Source organism: Amphiura filiformis, chromosome 4 (assembly GCF_039555335.1).
Source record: "Amphiura filiformis chromosome 4, Afil_fr2py, whole genome shotgun sequence".
Classification (NCBI taxonomy): Eukaryota; Metazoa; Echinodermata; class Ophiuroidea; order Amphilepidida; family Amphiuridae; genus Amphiura; species Amphiura filiformis.
Genome location: NC_092631.1, coordinates 71,399,024 through 71,421,492, shown reverse-complemented (window position 1 = coordinate 71,421,492; position 22,469 = coordinate 71,399,024). Strand labels below are relative to the sequence as shown.

The 22,469-nt window shown below is 37.8% G+C and overlaps 1 protein-coding gene across 1 annotated transcript; it reads right to left on the bottom strand.

The window, feature by feature from the left end:
• Nucleotides 1-999: 999 nt before the first annotated feature.
• On the bottom strand, nt 1,000-22,070 carry LOC140151348 (sushi domain-containing protein 2-like). The gene is given in 4 exon segments (XM_072173657.1): nt 1,000-3,621; nt 3,624-4,513; nt 4,515-5,570; nt 21,928-22,070. Coding segments are annotated over 3 exon segments (3,504 nt in total). The 5' UTR covers nt 5,570; nt 21,928-22,070; the 3' UTR covers nt 1,000-2,062.
• Between the last annotated feature and the right edge of the window lie 399 nt (nt 22,071-22,469).

Below are 22,469 nucleotides of genomic sequence, written 5' to 3'. Positions count from 1 at the left end.
CAACATAATTTATTTTACCGATATTTTTGGGTATTTTTTGTAAAACAAACAAACAATAAGGAGGGAAATAATTAAATCGGTAAATTTCCCCAAGACAAATGCGCATCGTAAATAAAACAAACGCGCGACATACTTTGTTTTGGACCTCGCATTTTAAATATTGTCTTAACTTGTAAATATTAAATATGTGCTTCAATACATTGCTGTAGCAGCTTCATTAACTTCAGCCATATATAAATATTGAGACATAATTTATTCTTAAATAAATTTACTTAATGTTTAGTTGTTACTATAAAAATAGGCGAACCATCAATAATTCTTTTTCTGAGTAATACTAAATTCATTTATTAATAAGTGAACCATCCCAGATACTATGCATCGCAAATATGCAGCCAGGATAGGGATATCCACATGACCACCACCACTACTTGGAAAATAATCCATTTCACAATCTTGCAAAAGCTCACACAAAAACATCAAAATTATTCTCACTAGGCTACAACCCCTTGTTTTGGACATTTTGACACCTTTTTTAGATCTAAGTATTTAAATGGACTAATATTGAATACAAAAATCAAACCACGTTTATAACACATTTATAACGTTTTAAGGTAGTATGAACGGCTAATCAAGCTTGCAGGAAAATAGCCACAATAGCAAATAGGAATTGTGAATTAATTTAAAACTTAGAGCAAACTAAAGATAAGTCTTCACTCCACCTATTTTTAGAGTTTCGTAAAAATTTTACCATTTCTTATGTATTTCTTTATTTTTTGAAAATTACCTAAATTTTTCCACATTATAATTTTTTTTACCAAAATGGAGTGTGATATGGTTTCCAAACTTTCAGGGATGGTGTATAAGCTTAATATCTAAATTCTCTCGCCAGCTTTTTTTGGATAAAGTTTTTAATTTTTAGAAAATTAATTTTTAAATTTGTGATTTTAGAGAAATTTAGAAACACCTATAACTTAAAATAGAAACACTTAATTGAAAAAAGCTGGCGAGAGAATTTTCTAAATTTGATTACCTTTCATATGACACCTTGTTTGTTGAAATTGGACATATAGTTAGCTCAAAAAAAATTCTAGAATTTAGGTAATTTAGTGTTTCTAGAAAAAGTCAAGAAAATTGAAAAAAGTACTAACATTACCATTTTATATCTCCTTTGTTAAAGCCAATATCTTAGAAAAAATTGCTGTCCTTTATTAATTAGTATTTTTGCAATAAAATAAATTAAAAACCAGATTTATGTAGTGGGTATAAAGGAGAGAAAATCACATTTAAACAAATTACTTGTTTTCAAAAATTGAGCTGATTTGAAGAACTTGGCAACATGCCAAAAACATGCCGTGTGTAACGTCTATGGGGTTTTCCAATCACAAAAAACTACATAAGTCAAAAACGCTCTTTTGGAAAAAATTAAAAATTGGCAGGTGAGTTTTTCTCACCCATCTCCACATGCTTTTTAATTTTCAAGCAAATCTGAGCATGACACCGTAGCCGTTCATACTATTGCTGGGGTACATTGTTCATCCCACACACTTGTACATGGATTACGTTTATACACATCTGAAAACAAAAACTATGTTTTATATAATTATTGATTACTGATTAATTCCTCTGGTTTATTCAATAGGTACTTTCACAGCAACTTTTTAGGTTGTTGAACATAATATGAAGAACCCTTGCTTACTGAGGTTGCTCCTTACGGGACAATCAATAAGGTTCAAAGCTGCAGTTTTTACAGCGTACGTAGGTATTTCAATAAGGTAGCCTTTTCCGTATAAAATTTACAAGAAAGGGCAACGGCAGGTATTTAAGTAAGGCAGCCTTTTACGTATAGGAAAACACAAAAAGAACAACGACAAGGTCATTCTTTTTGTATCGAAAACTTATAAAAAACAAAACAATGGCAGGTATCTCAGTAAGCAGTCTTTTTCGTATAGGGGAAAAAGGACAACGGCTGATATTTCAGCAAGGCATAAGTATACAAAACTAACGAAAACGAAACACCTGTTTTTCTTCATCATAAAGAACCCAAAGACAAAAGTAGCGACCACTACAACAAAAGCGTCAATACCAACAGCAATACCAAATAGATTCGATTTGCCAGGACTATCTGAACACTCGCGGTAACAGAACACCGAGGAAGACTCGATGACCAACTACCATTACCACCGCAGGTCAATCTAGGAGAGCCATCTATAGTGAAGCCATCGCCACAAGTAATGTCCAGAGTTGAATTGACCAAGTACACACTTCCTGATACATTACCGTTTTGTACCCTTCCTGGAAAACCACAACTGACTATTTTGATAGATGATTTCTGAATGATATCAAAGGTAGCTGATACCACAAGGGTCTCATTGGCAAATGACAAGCTGCCTGTCGTAACAGCATCAAAAATGCATTCAAAGGAATCGCCACACAAATCTTTGATTTCTTCGCTTACATCATTAACATCGGGAATGTCGAAGGTCGGTGTAAAATCGGGGAAATGGTACGTGTTGTAATCGTTTGGTGAAGAATAGGTAAATATGGAATCCTCCTTCCTCATCAGCCAAGTCTCGCCATATTCATGTACATCTTGCAAAGGAGCACTACTATTCATAATTGTGCCATTTGGAAACTGGAAATCATCTTGTGGATCGCCATTAAGATTGCCTAGAAGTCCTTTGACCTGACCCTGAAACTTCTCATCAAGTTGAGCGATAAAGGACATGACGTCAGCTTTCGTATAAATGACCAAAGCAATACCAGCTTCAAACACAGCTTTAATTTCAGCTAAATCTTGTGTTGAACTGATTCGCACTCCTTTGAAATTATGGACTCTAATCGGGCTAGCTGCCAGACGTAGTGGCTCGCCGTTAATAAAGACAAGAGTTTTGTTAGTATACGACCTTTCTACCTGCAACTTAGTGGAATCGTTGGTCTGAATAACAAATGCAGAGTACACAGTTGCATTTGTGTCACGGTATACCTCCATACGAGATTGGAAAGTCAGATTATGCATCTTTGATGATATCATTAGGAATTCTCCAGCTCCATTAAAAGTGAATTGTTTCCCATCCAGAGTTGCTAGGTGAGGATCTCCGGCACCTCTTGCTGTTCGGGGTGGGTTATACTGAGTGCAATCATCTGATGGACGATGGTCGTAGTATTTATCGCATTTGCTTGAGAATTTGCAACAGGCAAGCCATGGTATAACATCATACGTTTGATGACGCCAAAAATTGTCAACTGGGCTGTATCTATCAACTGTTCCTCCACCATGAGAGCCAACCAGGATGTTGCCATCCTTGCCATAACAACACTGTTGACCAGACCCCTGTGCAGTTGACGTTGTTGATCTAAAGCAGTTTTCGGCACCAGGATGATAGAATGATATTCCAAAATTCGACAACTCAAAGTTGGTATCTCCATTATCTTGTGTAACTCGACATGGACATGGTGGTACATTTTGTGCCTTATCCAATAATAAACTGTCATATGTTTTACAGTCAGCAACGTATGATATGAGAAGTGCACCACCCACTATCGCAAAACGTGTAAGCAGGGGTCCGAATCTTGGCCTTCGTAGTTTAGTAGGTTCTAGGAAAAGACTACCATTGGTGACTGGTCATTCGTACTGGTCGGTATTACTGTCGAAAGAATGGTGAAATTTCCGCCGTTTTCAACATCACTCCTGATCATCAGTCTCTCATCCCTTAGAACTGCCACTCCGTTGCTACCTATGTCGAAATTCTGCAACATCACATCAACATGTGAAACATCCCCGCCTATCATTTCAGGATCCCATGACAGCACTATTGGATCATCTATTTGGAGATCAATTACTTTACCTTGTTTCTCCCAATCTCCCTGTTCAACCTTTAGCAGTGGTAGAAAGTCTTCTTGAGATGCTACGTATATGTTGCCAGAATATGGGAATGATGCGCCGTCGTCAAGAGAGACATAAACCTGTGTCAGCCCACTCTGGTAAAAGAAAGGAGTAATACAGATTACAGTGTATGAACTAACGCGCTGGCCAGGTACAAGGATTTCTCCCACACCTGTTGCAAATTTGCATTTCGCATCTTCATACCCTAAGGAGTTGCTCAATTGAAGACAAGGAACCGTTATTGTAAGCCTTTCTCCGCCAATCTCGCGAAAATAAAACGGTGAAAAACTCAGGAGTTGTTTGTTGCTTGGGAGAGACAGTCCGGCAGCGTAGCCATAGGTTTCATGACTTTCGTATCCATAGACAATGACGGACAAAGCTGATGCAGTTGGGTCCGTTTGTTCTACATAGTAGACACCTTCTCCTTTTGGAACTTTTATTTTGATCGCCACGTAATCCGTGTTTGGAATATCAGATACCTGTGAATCAGAAGAATTGGTAGGTAAACCATTCAGATGGACCGTCTGTTGAGATTCTCCTTTGACGACAATATTGATAAAGTTAAAGAATCCTTGCGAATCTCCTCCCGAATAAGGAGGCGTTGTGAAACCGAATACATATCCAAATTGAAGGAATTTGAATCAATGAAGGATCTACAGTGGAGCCATCAATCTTTGCCAATAGCTGCATCATTAATGTTGGTTGGCTGGACGAAACGAGACCGGAACCGGAAAGACTTCCCTCCCAAACCTCACCTGGATTAAGGATTTGATCTGGAAAACCTGGTATGATCACCATTGTATTGTTGAAATAAGCCACAACAAAATAAATGTTCGTATCAGACTCTTGGAACGCAGTGTATAAATGTTTTTGTCCCCAACTCTTGATGGGAACCAATTGCTCTGTCACTGTATCACATGCCGAGCCTGGTGTCTTCAAGCACCTATTACCACTAAAGACAGCAACAGGCTTGTCACTTTGAACTATGGTACCCGTTAAACTGCCTCTATTTGGAGTTTGAATTTGAACCGCTTCTAAGTCATTCACCATGAAACTAAAAACGTCGCCTTGGTTGTAGGTTTTACCCTCGAACATTACTGGAAGTGTGGCGCGTATGGTAACGTGGACTAATGTTGAATCCTGTGTGCCAATTACAGCGAAGAGTGCTGGTCTACCTTGTGTTTCCTGTGGTGTAACGACTACATACTGCATGCCAAGGTTGTTGTTTGGGATGCCAAGAAAGCCATCTGTGGAGAAATCTTGATACATTAGACCGTAGACTGAGACGTCGCTGGAAGCAGAAACCCTAATGCCCTTTAAGCTTCTTTCTGTGCCAGTCACCCGGCCAGTCATCACATATTGTACAGGAATATTTATTCTCTGAAATCCACGAGCTTCAATGAGGATTGTCTTTTGCAATGGCTGGCCTTCTTCTTGATGTCTACTGCTAATGGTCACTTCGGTGTCTTGGTCACTGAACGCCACAACCAAGATAAAAAGCTGTCTCGTTTCTAGATATGAATTGCTATAATTGTCTGTGAATCCTATAGTAAAGTCCTTTCCTCTAGATATGCCATAACATTGATTAGAGATGAACAAACCTTGAGCCGTTGATGAAAATGGACCAGGGATAATCAGAGTTATGAAGATCGCCAACCAAAGATGTTCACCATTAGAATTCTTCATCCTGAAAAATAAAAAACGAATGTAATGATCAGCATTAACATATTGCTTAGTTATAGCTAACAACAATTGGGCAAAAAATATGTATAAATGTATGGGTGTTATGACTCATGACCAGAACCTAGCAGTCCGTAATCGGCGAGAATGAGCTATCGTGGGGTGGGGGTGGGAGTGGGGTTGGGGCTGGACCGTTAACACAGTTCACTGAGAAAAAAAAATCAAATCGACCTTATGCACCATGGAAATGAAAAGAGTACTGCATAAAATAAAATGTTCTATATATGACATTTTCTGTAGGATGTAAAGGGCTGACCAATAATAATCTGTCCCCCTGGGTGGACAAAAAGAGGGTGGACGCAGGAAATTTTGGGCAGGGGAAAAGGAGGAGGGAAAAGCAATTAGTGGCAGGTTAAACGAGGGGCGGGGGGGTGATTTTGGCACACATTTATGGGGCACCTTATAAATATAACGCCTTAAAAGGAAAACAGAAAGAATCGTCAAAATGGGGAGAATTCCCTGCTCGCTAAGCTCACATTATAATAATCTGTATACAATTTAAGGTAAATTGAGTTCACAAGAATTTTGTATGTGCATGGCTGGAGGGGGGGGGGGCATAAATATACAGTATATATAAAACCCCGAATTGCAACATTTTTTGGCAGATCGAGAGGGGCAAGGGCGGACGTTTTTAAGGGGGGGTCAAACAGATTTTTGCAGGTCATTTTGTCCACCCGGAAGGACAGATCATTATTACACAGCCCCTAAATTGTCTGTGTTTTCAACATTCCTAAAAACACTTTCAAAATAGCTACTGTAATTTGAATTGCTAATCATAATCATTATTCCACGCTTATTTACACCCATATACCTATATGGTGTATGGGTGACAAAAGACCAACTAATTATGGCAGGTCAGGCTATTCTGACGCTTTCGTAAGTTGGAATGCATATTATGACCTAGCCTTGTTCAAGGCCTTCTAAATTTCCTCCCCCATGACCACCACTTGAATCCTATCACTACTTTTGGGCTCGCCAAGTCCATGCCACAGACTGCGGCTGAAATAATCATGCGTAAGTCGAACGATCGAACTCGGATTGAGCCTGCGAGCCCGTAGGGCTAGACGAAGGCCTTGTATAAATTGCCATAAACCAGTCACTAATTTATGCAAGAGACGTCAACATTGACTGAAATCAGTGATCTCATTGGCTACTGGGTACTTGTGCGCCCGCCTGCTTGTCACGTCAATCAATCTATATAAGGAAAGTAAAATGAATATGTATTACGTTACTGCCTCTAAGACCATAATTTAAATATCAAAATAAAAACAAATGCACGCCGGTATGCGCGTTTTGTGATTGTCACTGTGATGATTTCACTGCAGCTCGTCTCGGGTTTTTGTGGTTGAAAATGGTGTTATTTGGATCATATTTCTGATTCAGGCTTCCTTTTTACGATAAATTATGGAAGATGTGCAGTGCAGAAGCTGACTACTAGCACTGACTGGCGACTCTACGGTCGATCGAAGTTGGGTCGGATCAAGAAGCTTACCACATCTGCACCTATCGAATGTGTGTCAAATGCATCAGTGACTGTAAGAACCCATGGATTCCATCACTGATTCATGTAACCACAATCAAGAAACCGACCAGGAAATGGTGCATGATATGCAACAAATTTTTGGACGGGGTGCACTTAACACAAATGACCATACGGGTATGCTCCCCCGGAAAGACCCCTCTTTTTGGATTTCGCAGCTCCGAAAGATCCCCCTATATTTGACCAAAATAGAGCTCCAGAAGCCCCCCTTGATTTTGATAATTTCAGCTCAAAAAGACCCAAAAATTGTTCAATCCTCATATTTCTGTTTTTGCAGGTGCTTTTCAACCAAAAAGCCAAGAAAGAGCTACTGATTTTGCAAATTTGACTGTTTGCAGCTCCAGAAGTCCACATTTTACTTGTTCGCAGCCGGTTCGCAGCTCCAAAAGACCCCCTTTTACTAGTCCATACAGGACCAACGCAATATTTAGTACTAATAATCAACGCCGTCAGGCGTTGGTCCTTATAGATTGGAGCTCTACCCCCAGCAGCGCAATCGAATTACCATAAGCAGTGATCTGAACCAACCCAGTTAATGACAACGTAATAACTCCAAATATGGTTGGTAACCCCGCCCATCATTTAACCGCATCTGTTATGTAACTGGGACGAGTACGCTAGTCATCTCAATCGATTGATTTTGAGATTGCATGGATCAAAACACTTCACACTTTTAAAGTAGCTTGGTTTACCAGTGTAGGCCTAAATCGTGATATCATATTGATTTATTTTGTAAAATCAGTGCAGTCATTATATTAGTCTGGTTCTATTTTGGAAATGTGCTTATATAAGCATCAAGCGGCAAGTTGGAACTCCGTGACCCTCAAAAAAGACCCAAAAGACCCTCAAACACCCTACATACTCATAGTCATATATAGGAGGCAAAAATTAAACATGCTCCATATTCACTAAAAACATGTCAAATTATTTGTCTGGGTATAAGGATCACAGTGTAACATATTTGCACTCAGGACACATAGTTGCCAAGTTTTGAGGCTCGACAGGTCCAAGGTCAATTTGCATGCTAGGGATGAAAAATTAAAAGTTACTCCGATTTTCGACAAATGGTTGCAAACTGACATTCTTCAAGTTCAAGGATTCTTAGATTAATCACTCAATCGTTGGATCATTCAACCAACCAATAAAGTATTCAACAAACAATCAAGAAAACAATCAGAATTATTTAATGAATTGATTGATTAATCATTTAATTGATATGGTCATCCTATCAATCAATATAATATAATAATAGAATCACAATAACTTATTAGATTGATATGAATTAATAGTCAGTCAAGCATTAAACTACTCAACAAGCATCAATTGATAATCATTCGTTTGATCAATCGATCAATTATGATTATTAACAAATTACATTGTAGTCTCGTAATTACTGTACCGTATCTTGGTGTTAAAATATCAATCAATTAAGTAATCGAGTCAAGCAACCACTCAATTTATAATCAGTCTCTCAATTGGTAGGTCTTCATGTCTTACACTAGGATCCACAACATGCTCATCTAATGAGGGCACAATTCTTTACCCCCAATACATTTGTATATTCATTGAATGACCTTTGAAAATTTGGGTACAAAAACTCATACTCTGCAACTTGAGGTCAAATTTGCACTATTGAGTATTTAATTGAGGTTATTGAACTTTGTCATTGGGATGAAAATCATGGTATTATACCCCTTAAAGTAAATAAATAGGTGAAACCCAAAGTTTTTATGAAGCGTGTGTCCTCCAATTCTATATTTTTCTTAAACATGTTAAACGAATAGGCCAACTATCACAATTAATAGAGGTTGTGCATATGACGTATCATACCGTAAATATGGTGGACTCCTCAAATCCATTCAACAAAAGCATGATTGCAATCTACCGAAACAGTTCGTCTCACGCACATAACAAATGCACTACGAACAAATAGGTTGAATGACAACATTTGATCGAATGGACTGCACTGCACTGCCCAATTATTACGGTGAAGAACATCGGTTCAAATCCTTTGTTTGTAGCCAATCAATAATTTCAAGCACAACCTCTACAAAAATAGTAACGAATCGTGGTTTGTGTGCTACCTACAGGTCAGTGAACTGAGGGTAAAACCGAGTATTATAATAGCATTAACACATATGCAACTGAAGAGGATTAATAATCAATTTTGTTACGCAATACTGGTGTCAATCCCAAGCTAGAAGCTAGTGTTCTGGTAGTAGGTAGGCAAGCCACACCTACTGACAGCTGTTGATGATATTCAGTCGATCGGATTGGCTGAATATCATTAGTAGCTGTCAGTAGGCGTGGTTAATCAGTTTGACATTTCCCCCGACTTTCCGGGAAGGATTTGTCGAATGTAGAAGGACCCACGCCTGACGGCGTGGACTATCGTACTAAATGGAGCGTGGTCCTCCTTGAAGGACTACCTTTTACTGGTACGCTGTCAGCTCCCAAAGACCCCACCACCTCAAAATTCTGGGGGAGCATACCCCCATGCCTCCCCGGGTTTTGGACACTTTTTGGAAGGATTAAGGAACTCCTCTGAAATGATCGTGTCCTTGGTCACAACAGTTGCAGACGTGTCGCCAAACTCGTACGTGGTGTAGGCCCTATGCATTTTGTATGCAAAGAGTAAGATGGACTTGCAGAATCAAACAAACGTGAAGCTGAAAACAGCTGCAAACAGCTAGTAATTGGGAAAGATCCTATACTTTTGTACAAAGCTAGTGTACAAAAAATCAGCTGAAAATAAAAAAAGCAAAAAAACAAAACAAAAAACAAAACAAAAAACAACAACAAAAAACCTCTCACACCCCTGAAACTAAGAAATCACAGCCCTGAAAATAATAAAGAGCCTAGAGGTATTTGACAGTCTGAGTTTGTCTTCCCTGTACCATCTAGTGGAAAATTTGATGTTTGTAGGGAAGACAGAATAAAACAATTTACTCATATTTAGCCCCCATTTAGCCCCCATATGTAGGGGGTGTATTCGGATGGGGAATATTAAAATGATGAAAAAAGGCTATAATAATGATTAAACATGATAACTTGAAATTCACCACAACAGACAATTTCTTGAAATGTTTTTCTGTATCATAATCACAGTGTGAATGCTACATGTAGTATAATGTACATGTCACATGTATGGGTGGCATAAAGTGTGCACAATCAGGCTGGAGGATATCACAATGTAGGTAACTTGTAGGTACCGCACACCATCATCATCCCTATATCTTCGTCTTAAAAATTGCCGTGGTAGTACGATAAATCCTCACGTTTTTCAACAACTACGCATGGTGATTTTGAGCTATTTTGTTCGAGATAGGCCGTGCGACTCAGGCTATGCATACAATTTGAGATTTTGAGAGCCGGCCACACTGTTTCTATTCTATGTTTTACGATTTTCGCATGATCAGTATATGGCTGGCCGTAACCGCCACAACGTGGAGCTGCTACGCGTAGCTTACTTTTCGCTTCGCGGAGCTAAATTGACCAATCATGTTAGATCTTTTCATTACGCGGAGCCAGTTGATGCATCATCGTTCCAGAGAGAGAAAACTCTTGCCAAAATTAATGTTTACTATGTGGATTTTAAATGAATCGAATGTAAATAAACCACAAACAGTTGTACAGGATCAATACCATTGTTTGATTAGTGTATAGTCAATGTTATCTTGCATGCATGTGCCATGTGTGTGGCGTGTTTGTTTGTTTGTCTACTGTGTCAGGCCAGGATCACTGACACCCACGGTACTGATACTGTCATACTATCACGGTGATCATATTGTTGAATGTTGTTGACTTTAAAATAATCATGATGCAGTCATGTCTACAGTAGAATTCACCACGACCTTTGAAGGACTTAAACCACATTAAAAGCTATTAAACCAAGATAACACTCAATGAAAACAGCTCAACTATGTTACATCAGATCTTCTCTGGTTAAATACACACTGCACTTGTGTCTGTTTTACCAGTGCAATGAACAATGAGCTGGTATTATAGTTTCAGTTGGGTGAATGATTATAAAGCGAACGCAAGGTAACAATACTGTCTGGGCTTTTGTTTACGAAATGAGACAATAGTCTGCTTATTGTTAACCAGCGTTCTTGAAAATGAGAAGCATGATGGTTTGCAGACTTAACACAGTTTAGAAATAATTTGTTCATATTTTTTGGTGTTATCTGTCGTTTACATATCCTTCCTAAAACACAAAAGTACCAATATTTCCAAACACCTAAATTAGCTAAAATTTAGGAAATGTTACAAAACTATATTTTCTAGAATTTCAGAGAATACTTTAAATATTGACTGGTTATTTTTTACACAGTGACGTCATATAGGCAATGGCATAAAACCTTCTAACATACACTAGGTCACGCGTCAATGGTGAGCGCACTGAGTATTGTGTATAGGAAAACGGGCAGTACCGTAACTACAGTATGTATGGCCTACTACTAGTATATAAAGTAAATCCGAACTGGTTTGCTGAAGGTCGAATTCCGCAGGCCACGCCGCGCAAGATGTACAAATCAGCTCCCGGCGATACACTGCAGATCGCAGAATTGTGTGCATGGTTTACCACCACTCTGCCTAGCTATATAGTTGTGTACAATACTGTATGAGTTTCTTGTGAGTGCATGTCCATCTTAATAATAAGTCGGTTCGTACTTTTCATAAATTACTTTTTGAATCATAACTATCGTGACCGAGGATATCTTGCAACTACGTGAAGCTCGTCTGGCAAATTCTTAATGACTAAATTCGCTTCACGTAATGAGTAAGTCGTACTTGATTGGTCAGTTTTACCTCCGAGTAATGAAAACTCTAACATGATTGGTCAATTTGGCTCCACGGAACAAAAAGTCAGCTACGCGTAGCAGCTCCACGTTGTGGCGGTTGCGGCCTACCATATCAGTATCCCATATGATATTTCTATTGTAAGAAAATTTTATTTGTTGTCACGTAAATCACAGGTTTCGTTTAAATGTACTAACTGGATATTAAATGTACTAATTGGTGAGGACCGGTATTTTGCTGTGGATATGTTTAACTGCAATTTTGATGTAAAACATTTGAAATCCGCTGTAAAAATTTTGATAATATTCAACTCTTTGAGAAAATTATTTTATAAAGGAATGCTGGTAAAACCAGGTGCAATACAATGTACATTATTGACACACTATCACGCTCTTTATCTTCGTCAATAATAGAATAATCGATTTCAATCGAATTGAATGCATGAGTTTGTAGTTGACTACTGAGCGACCTAAGCGATCGATTGCTAGCCAATCAGATAGAACTCCTTTTCTTGCGTTCAGTGAAATACCACTCGCCTGTCGCTCACTACCACTCGCCCGTCGCTCACCAACGGAGTATTAAATTTATATTTATCGTATAGGACGTCGACCGTGTGTACCGGTATCTACACTCTATGTATAGCATACATGTACATTTTGTGTAGGGCCAGATTTACCTTTTTCAGGGCCCTGGGCCAGGCTAAAATTTAGGGCACTTGCTATCTGAGCTTATCTGGCTCAATGTGTTACTCCCCACCCAACCCCATCCATGTAACCTAGATTTATTTTGATTTATGATCAGAGACCCACAGTGGGATTCATGAGTGGAGTTAACATGCATGCATCTCAGTGGGAAATGAGAGTAGATAATCATTTTCCTACATGCATATAGCCATGTACTGTATGGTACCTATACCCAAGGGTACGGGTACAGGTCCCGGGCCATGGGTGCAGGTACGGGTCCATGTCCCATGCCATGAGTACGGGTACCAGACTTGTAGTACCCGTACTCGTACCCATACTCGAGTCCCAATTTCCGTACCCGTACTCGTGGCCTGGAACCCGTACCCTTGGCCTGGGACCCATACAGGTACTTATGGCATGGGACCCGTACCCGTTCACACAATTACTGATCAATACAGAAAAAGACCCAGCAAACTGGGAAAACATTTCAAGTTTTTTTCTTTTGTGGTGAATTTCAAGTTGTCATGTTAAAATATCATTATTTTAGCTTTTACCAATACTTGTATGCTGCACCATGGAAGTCAGAGTCTCTTACTTCCATGGCTGCACACATGTAGAACTAATGATAATGTGACTGGTGTGAGATTTTCCAGCCACATGAGCTCACAGTGAACTCATAGAGACATGTCCCTTACTTAGCTGTGTGACTTCTTGTGCCAGGCTTGGGCTAGTGCATCTGAGTCAAATGAATAGAGATGCCCTTACCATACAGAAATTTCAGATTTTATAAGAGATTTAAAATATTAATAAAACATGGATATATTTTTCCAGATGTGCATAATTAATGATAATAATTATAATGATTAAGCTAATGGATAATCTGTTGGATGTGCATGATCTGAATGTACTTGGAAAATTGACAATTAATTTACTTCCAATTGATGTTTGAAGTTAAATAATTTTTTCACATTGTACATGGATCGATTGGACTGGAATCGGACTGGGGTCGACTTAGAGCCCGAGTTCTATTTTTTGACAGAGCAGAGCTGAGCTTTTTAATGTTCAATTCCGAGCCGAGTCCTGAGTCCAGCAAAAAGTGGACTTGAGTCCGAGTCCAGAGTAGTTACATCACTACTAAATATACTAAAGTATGTTGAAATTAGTACGAGGGTTGGTCAATAATATCCCGCAACCATTATTTATCTCCGCTCATGCATGACTTATGTGACTGTTACTTACGATCAATAAAGTTTGTACCTTTGTCTTTCAAAACGCACAACAATTAGTATCAGAGTACCTTTAATTACGTAATCTCATTTGCATAAAGTCATTGCTATATGTACACTGACAATTGTCAACATTGGCGAGAAATTTGAATTGGCTTTGAGGAACGTGTAATAAAAAGAAGCAGAAGTAAGGACCAAAGCAGTTTACAAGCCTTATTTTTGGTATGAGGTAATCTGAGTATATTCAATTGATAATCGTGAAAGAAGAAATGTATCCGTCAACAGATGAGGAAAGGGACCGTCTTTGAACTTCACCAAAAATAGGCCTATAACAACAAGCAAAAATGGTGTGAAAATCGCGAAAAAGAGCCCACACGGCAGAAGAAAGAATCCAAATTATCTCCAAAATAAAACAAAACCAAATATGGTTATTGGTATGGTATTAGAGATCATAGTCAGGACAATAGAATTTGTTGCAACAAAAATAGAAATATGCGCATGCGTTGATGGTATGCATGATTGAAAGTACCAAAAATGTATGATAAAAGTAAACATTCATCAAAAAACGCGCTAAAAATATGACTAATACAAGGTTTGCGAAACAGTAGCTGTGTGAGTGAATTGCTATACCAAGTCTTATGCTAAAATTAGACACACCTTTCGAAATTCAAATTTCTTATTCAATCCAGAGCCTCTCTATGGTGTACTACTTTAATTACAAAAACAAGATCTTTTGAAATTAAGGGTTCATTAAGAAAGAAATGTTTATGGTTTCACCACTGGGACCTCCCTTTTTTATAATCAGTAGATACCCAATCAAACCAGACCAGGTACCATTGGTTAAATTCTGTCATCGATTAATCTTTCTATCTCTTATTATGTAAAGAACAATGGGTGATAAAGCCTACTCAAAATTGGAGATATTCAACACGAATTATTTTCTTTAATAAAAATGGTATATGTCTAAAAAGAGTCCAGCATCATGCCTATGTTATCGGTCTATAAAGCTGCAAAAACCGTGCCAGATTATATACTTTTATTCTCGAGATATTCGGAATTATGTAACAATACCTCAATTTGGCGCGATATTTTCTTGACTACTTTTCACCATAAATCAGGCAGTGCCCATACGCTATTGTGTTTATGCTAATGTCATTACGTAATCAAGCATTCAGCATCGCTAATACATATTCGTTTTGAAAGACAAAAGTACAAACTTGAATTTAGCGTAAGTAACAGCCATCCAAGTCATGCATGAGCGGAGATACACCATAGTTGCGGGAACTTATTGACCAGCCCTCGTATTGCACAGTCTACGGTATCCATACATAGTCATAGTTTTTTCACTTGCATCCCAAATATGCCAAAATATTTGATCTCTTTTTGTACTTGTTTAATTAATTTGTTTATTTATACTCATTTATAACCATAATTGGACCCAAACAAGTCCAAATTTCCATACCCGTACCCATACTGAGACCCGTACCCATACCCGTACTCGAGTCCCAATTTCCGTACCCAGACCCGGACCCATACCCTTTTTTGACTTTGGACCTGTACTCATGGACTGGGACGCGTACCTGTACTCATGGACTGGGACGCGTACCCGTACCCATGACATGGGATCCATATCTGTAGCTTGGGACCTGTACACGTATCCCCGGTCCAGGACCCGTACCCATACTCATGACGGGTCCAAATACTACAAGTCTGACGGGTACGGGTCCCAAACCATGAGCACGGGTACGGGTCCCAGTCCATGAGTACTGGTCCGAAGCCAAAATAGGGTGTGAGTATGGGTACGGAGCCATGGGTACGGGTACGGAAATTGGGACTCAAATGACAAGTACAGGTCAAGTCTGAGACACGCTGCTTGGATTCCTCACCTTTCCAGGGAAGTAAAGTAAGCTGGTCATTCATGAGGGGGGGGCACTCCCACTTTGGAGGTGACGCATATGTAGGGCTGTTTAGACCCCCATATTTGTTTACAAACACATGCTCTCTCACCCAAAGACCCCCTATTTTTCCATTTGATCTTATTTTTCAATTTGAACAGCAACTTTTATTTATCACTGATTTTGTTACGCTACTTATTTTGAAAAAATAAAGAAATTTGAAACCATTTAGAACTAGAAATTCAATGAGGTTTCTGTGACACTGTTTCGGCTCTCACCCAAAGTTTCCATTTAAGAAAAAGGTCATGTTCTCACTCATTGACCCCATATTTTTACATTTTGGTATCACCGAATGCCAAAAAATCTTGCTCTCACCCAATGACCCCATTTTTACATCATTCTCACCGAATGCCCCCCCCCCCTCCTCGGGTCAGGGGATAAATGACAACAGCAATTTCCCCTGGGAATACTCCCCCCGTCTAAGAAAATCCCAACAGAAAGGGGCTGCTTGGAAAATAACAGATTTTCCGTACACAGTGTGCAAGTTCACAAACACATCGTCACCGTGTCCAAGCAGGTAAGCTTCAATTGCAGGGATTGCAGTACATGTACGTTGTTGGGGACGAACATCTGTGATGCCAACTTATCGGCAGCCGAAAGCAAGCATCTACCTATTTCGACAGAAAAATGCCATATTTGCTTCAATAATAATAAAATTACAATTTAAAATTCAATAGTTTACATTAATTGATCTCAACAACATCGACATCGCGTAACTCTCTGACAGCTGATCAGATCATGGAGTATCAATTACGTCATCTGTAAATCATAAATGTTTAATATTCATAAGTTGCCATATATAGAATATAAACCCCCCGCGAAGAAACCGTTGGAAATGCAACGGATCTTGGCAATATGGACAAGGCCTTCGTTTTGGCGGTTCGTAAACTCAGTCCGAGCTCGATTTTTCAATCGTCATTAGTAGCCGTTATCTGTGGCCCTCACTGTCAGACTTGGCGAGCCCGAGAATGGTCATGAGGGATGGGAGGAAATCTTAGAAGGCCTTGAACAAGGCTAATTATGACCCGTTACCTGGTTCCACAAAACACCCGGAACGTGTTAAAACTGTACTTTTGAGATTCGTATATATGTAAGCATGTTGAGGAATTTAACTTAAAATATGCCATGTAAGGATAACAAACGGATAAATACGTTCTTTGCCAAATTTGAAACGCTTTACACCTCAAAAGAAAAGCGTCAAATGTCACATACCTGACATACATTTGAACTGGATTATTTGCGAAGTAAGAGGTGGCACAAAATTCCCTAAAAACAAAACAAAAATTCAGTTTTATTAAGGCAAAAGTTTCGGAAACGAAAGAGTAGATATTAAAACACATGACTGTATGTGCTTTTGAAAATTAGACTTATATTTACACCACCTATTTTTCATAGTTTTAGCCATTCCCCGTATAATTGCATTTGCCGTCATCATCCTATCTCGGTGACTTGGTTGATATTTGATACACAAATAAATGGGAAAAGTGAAAAAAGACTTTTGGAAAAAGTAAAATAAAAGACGCACTTCATTCAAGATGTTTGTAAAATGTTATCGTACTTAACATAATTAATTACTACTGTCTGTTCAATTAGCTTAGATTCTTGAATTTTTAAGATATTTGAAAAAATAAAAATTGTGGTCAAAGTCATCAAAGAAAAGTGTTAGCACAGCCTTAGACCTAACGTAATTTATACTTTTCAAATTCTAAAGTTCAATTTAAAACCCCATTTGTATTCAATTTTGGTCTTTTCCCGCGATATTTTCATAAAAAGCCGTAGAACGTCGGGTACCATAAACTTTTTTGAATCAATCCATTTAGAGCAATGGGGACGAATGTCACAATGTGCAGAGATAGTATTTATTCGACCATCCGCATCAGGAAGTATTGTCCAGCAAAATATTTGCCAGTAGGCCTATGCCTAATTTGTGTTGAAACCCTACTGTTGAAACATTACGTTATTATTTATGAACTAAGGTTTTCTAAAATAGGCCCAGCTTATATAAATACATTCCTTGCTTATTTATTTATTTATTTATTTATTTATTTATTTATTTATTTATTTATTTATTTATTTATTTATTGTGCGAATGGGTCTGAGAATGGCTCTGAGAAGGTGTAGGCCTATAGGCCTATTATAAAACTACACATTTATTTTCAATTTGTTATTTCGTTTTGTTTTGTTGAATACAAACTGGAAAAACTGTGAAACAAAAGAACTTTTGTACAAGAAAATATTATTTAAAACAATCAGGTTACAGAAAACAATTCTTGTAAAGCCACTGTATCTGAAAATGTCAAGCGAATTCTTGGGAAGGAATGGTGGTATTAAACAAAACTCAATTTACATTGTAAACCATTGAAATAAAAACAGTCTAAACGCAGGACAACCGTTCTTTTGTTCTGCTTAGTCGCGCTAAAAGTCGATCGATACATGTTAAAATCAGCACAATTCCGAGATACACCTTTTTGCTATGAAATTTATTTTCTCGGTCAAATATAAAGCAATTTTTTTTTTCAGAAATGTCAAATAAAAACATAGTGCTTGGATGAACATTTTTTTTAAAAATCCTGGTGTTAAAATTAAGCATCAAATTGTGTCTTTTAGTGTGATATTTTGATTTTTATAGGCCTTTAGTTCGCCCGTGAGCTTTTTACAGAATTCATTTTTTAGCGTCTCAAACTAATATAGTTTGCTAAAGAAAGATATTTCCCACCTCTGTAAAGCACATCGTGTGGGTCTATATATTATAGTTTTGTCAGAATTTCCGTTTTTATTTTATCCTTTTTCCCTTCATGCTCCGAAAATGTCAAACTCAGTACTCTATTTCGAGAGCAACCAGCAGAAATAATCGATATTTCAATTGTTGTCAACCAGGGCCGATATTCATAAAGCCTTGCTAAATTAGCAACCAACTAGTGCTTAGCAAGATGCTAAATCCACTAGTTGATAGCTACGTAGCAATCAACTAATTTCTTATTCATAAAACCTTGCTAAACACTTTGCTAACTAGCTATCAACTAGAAATATTTAGCTGATAACTTATTTGGGTGTTTTGGGTGCTATGGCCTTCAACAGTTGTGTAACATCTAATACAATAGGCTTATATAATACATGTCTATTATACTTGAGCTCTGAACCACAGTCAAAATGATCAAAATGTAATGACTCATTGCTGATGGTCTTCATTGAGATTTCGTTAATAAAATTACATGTGTATTTTGTAAGCTATATAGGCCTACAAGGTTGTTACGGCAAATCATAACAAAATGTCCACCATGAGTAAGCCTTCAAATAAGCGTCCGAGAAAGAACAACTTCTCGGAAGTTGAAGCTCTATTTCTTAGCGATAAATATGAAGAATGAATAAATATGAAGAATAAATAAATAAATAAATAAATAAATAAATAAATAAATAAATAAATAAATAAATAAATAAATAAATAAATAAATAAATAAATAAATAAATAAAGAATAAATATGAAGACTGACTAGTTGTCAACTAGTGACTTAGCGCTGCCCCAGATCAACTCTAAGTTTTGGCAAAATTTTAGAATGTTGCTAACTCTAACTGGGTTTTATGAATAAGAATTAGCAATCAGCTAGGCTTAGCAGCTTGCTAAAGTCAATTTTAGCTGTCAACTAGGCCTAGCGTGGTTTTATGAATATCAGCCCAGGTCCCTTTTCCATTGAAAACCAGGATTGCCTGACCAGCGATTTGGTAGCCCAAATCCCCAATTCTGGTAAATGAGGTGAATTTTGGAAATTTGCTCCCGTGATAGCCTGCAATTTCAATTTATAGGGGCTATGGATTCCATGATTATAAAAAACATTTTGTCTGTTTGTTTATTTGTTTGTTTGTTTATTTACCTATAGGATGAGGTCCATGGGAAAATCCAAACCTAGAAAAATTCGCGTGTTATTAGAGGGGATTTTAATTTTATGTCCCTCCTATCTCCAGGTGAATTTTAAATGACCCCCCCCCCCATCGCGGGTTGGCATTTTCATTACACCCTTCAGACTTGCGTTCGGGTTTGTGTAGGCCTATTTGTCATAATTTAGCGCTATATAGGACCTACTTTCTAAATGTAGGCTATAGCTATAGCCGTGCTATATAAATATTATAAGGTACCGGTATGTAATATTATGTAGGTCTATGGGGGTGGGGTGGGTACTCAACACATTTGAACCATGACTTACAATGCAAGGCTCATTGTTGCCATGAATGATTTTTCCTTTAGGTCATTATAATATGTGACGTGTCATGTCAAAAGGAGACACTTTTGGGCAGGTTATCAATTTTGAGATTTTTACATATCTTAAATATAGAGATATTTTGCTCCACAACACTGTTTTCCCCAGTGAAATCGAACATTCCTAAGCGAAGATATTGAGTTCGTAAGTTATGGTATTATAAAACTGGAAATTGAGCTATCGGCCTTTAAAAATATTATTGCCAATGTTGAGAGTAGGAATTACCTTGAAAAATGTCTCTAAAAATACAAGATGCCAGTTATATTCCGGTCTGAAACTATCAGACAATATTTTTAACATTAATAACATCACAAATTCGCAACAAACCCAAAATGTGAAAAAATCACCCCCGGACAGATTTTTGGCTATTTCTTCATTTACGATCCTGCCCAAAAGTGTCTCCTTTTGACATGACACGTCACATATGTTGTTATAAACTTCCATGTTTAACCTTGTATTGTTTTGGCTGCTTCGTTATGACTTTCGGTGGCCAGCAATCACAAACAAAAGGCACTATACCCAGTCACCTTCATGACAATTGAAACACTAGGTAATTTCTTTGTTATATTGAAGTTCTGGCAACACTGTATCCAGGCCGGGCACCCAGAGATATCGATCCACAATGCTAGTATTTCACGCGTGGATTTGAAAATTTTTCAGCTGGTAGTCAAAAATTATGGAATCAAAACGGAAATTCTGACAAAACTATGATATATCGCTCACGGTGATGTGCGTTAGAAAGTTGGGAAAAATCCTTCTTTAGCGAACTATATTACTTTGAAAAGCTAAAAGGTTGATCCAAAAAAAGGCTCGCGGGCAGAGTTGAAGCCTATCAAAATCGAAAATCTTACAATAAATGACTGAATTTCACGACTAATTTTAACACTAAGATTTGAAAAAAAATACAGTATCAAGCATTACAGTTTTTCCTGACATTTACTGAAAAAATGAAAATTATTGCTTTTCATTTGGCCGAGAAAAAAATTTACACTGAAAAGGTGTAACTCAAAATTTTGTTCATTTGAATACCAAATTCGATCGTTTGTATTGCCTTATTAAATGACTGAGTGAGCCTTGCAGAACAATAACAATCGGTTGTCCAGCGTCCTAACTGAAAACGATATCCATAATTTTAATGTCATTGTTTAGGAAAATAAATAATGCTCAGAATAATGTTATGCATAAAACATAATCGCGCCATATAATTTCGTGTAACAAAAACCGGTGGACCATCATCACCTATAGAACCTATCCAATAACCGGAACGGTATAACAATTGAAATGGCAGGACAGATTTGTGGACAGATTGTTTTGCTAAATTGGATATGGTCTATGCCCTAAGTTGAGAATGGACCGTCCCACTTGATTTGTAAAAAGGTCGCGAACCCTTTTGGTGGACCCAAGTAACTGCCTAAAATGGGGCAAAATGGGGTTTTAAATTGAACTTTGGAATTTGAAAAGTATAAATCACGTTAGGTCTAATGCTGTGCTAACACTTTTCTTTGATGACTTTCGCCACAATTTTTCATTTTTTCAAATATCTTAAAAATTCAAGAATCTAAGCTAATTGAACAGACAGTAGTATACATACACGTTTCAAATCTAGACTTGTTCACGCGCGTTTCTTTGTGCGCTCTTTTTTCCTTTACAGGAACGGTAATCAAGTGAAGAAGCAAAAGAGCTCACAAAACTATATTGTCTGAGATACATTTCCATTTACTTATTTTCAAAACTATTTGGTTCAGTTACACAAATAAATAAATGTAATACCCCTCGCTTCGTTTATATATTAATTATTGATTACACGTGTTTATGGATTACCCATGACTCAATACAATACATACCTGATTGGCTCTCTTGTGGTCTTATCTCCAGTAAATGTTGCTTTTCCCCTTTACCTGTTCCCACCAAAGAAATGGCAGGTAATGACACAAATTTATACGCGCTGCGTACCCTTCATGCCTTCGAATTCTGACTACGTGCCAAAACATGCACCACTCTGAATGCCGAATTGCAATGAACTTACCTAAACAACACTTTTTTATTTAGGGGTTTTCCCCGCTTTATGATGACATAATGCGCGTGATCACAACTGTGGCGTAGTTACCGTTTCTTAGCCGGTAGCAGGGGGTGCAGCTAGAACTTATATTTGCGCCAATGAAAGCGAATGTATCAGTAACCTACAAATTAAATAAGATAGATCGTTACTGCGTCCTGGTGGGATTCAGGGGGAGGAGCCCCTTGAAGCTCCTGGTTCTTCGCATATTTGAAGCTAAACAATCAGTGTTTCAGAGTACAAATTTCACAATGAAAGTAGTATAGATATATTTGAAGCTGCACTCAAATTTGTACAACAGTTAACCTTGAATTTGATTTTCATTTTCCC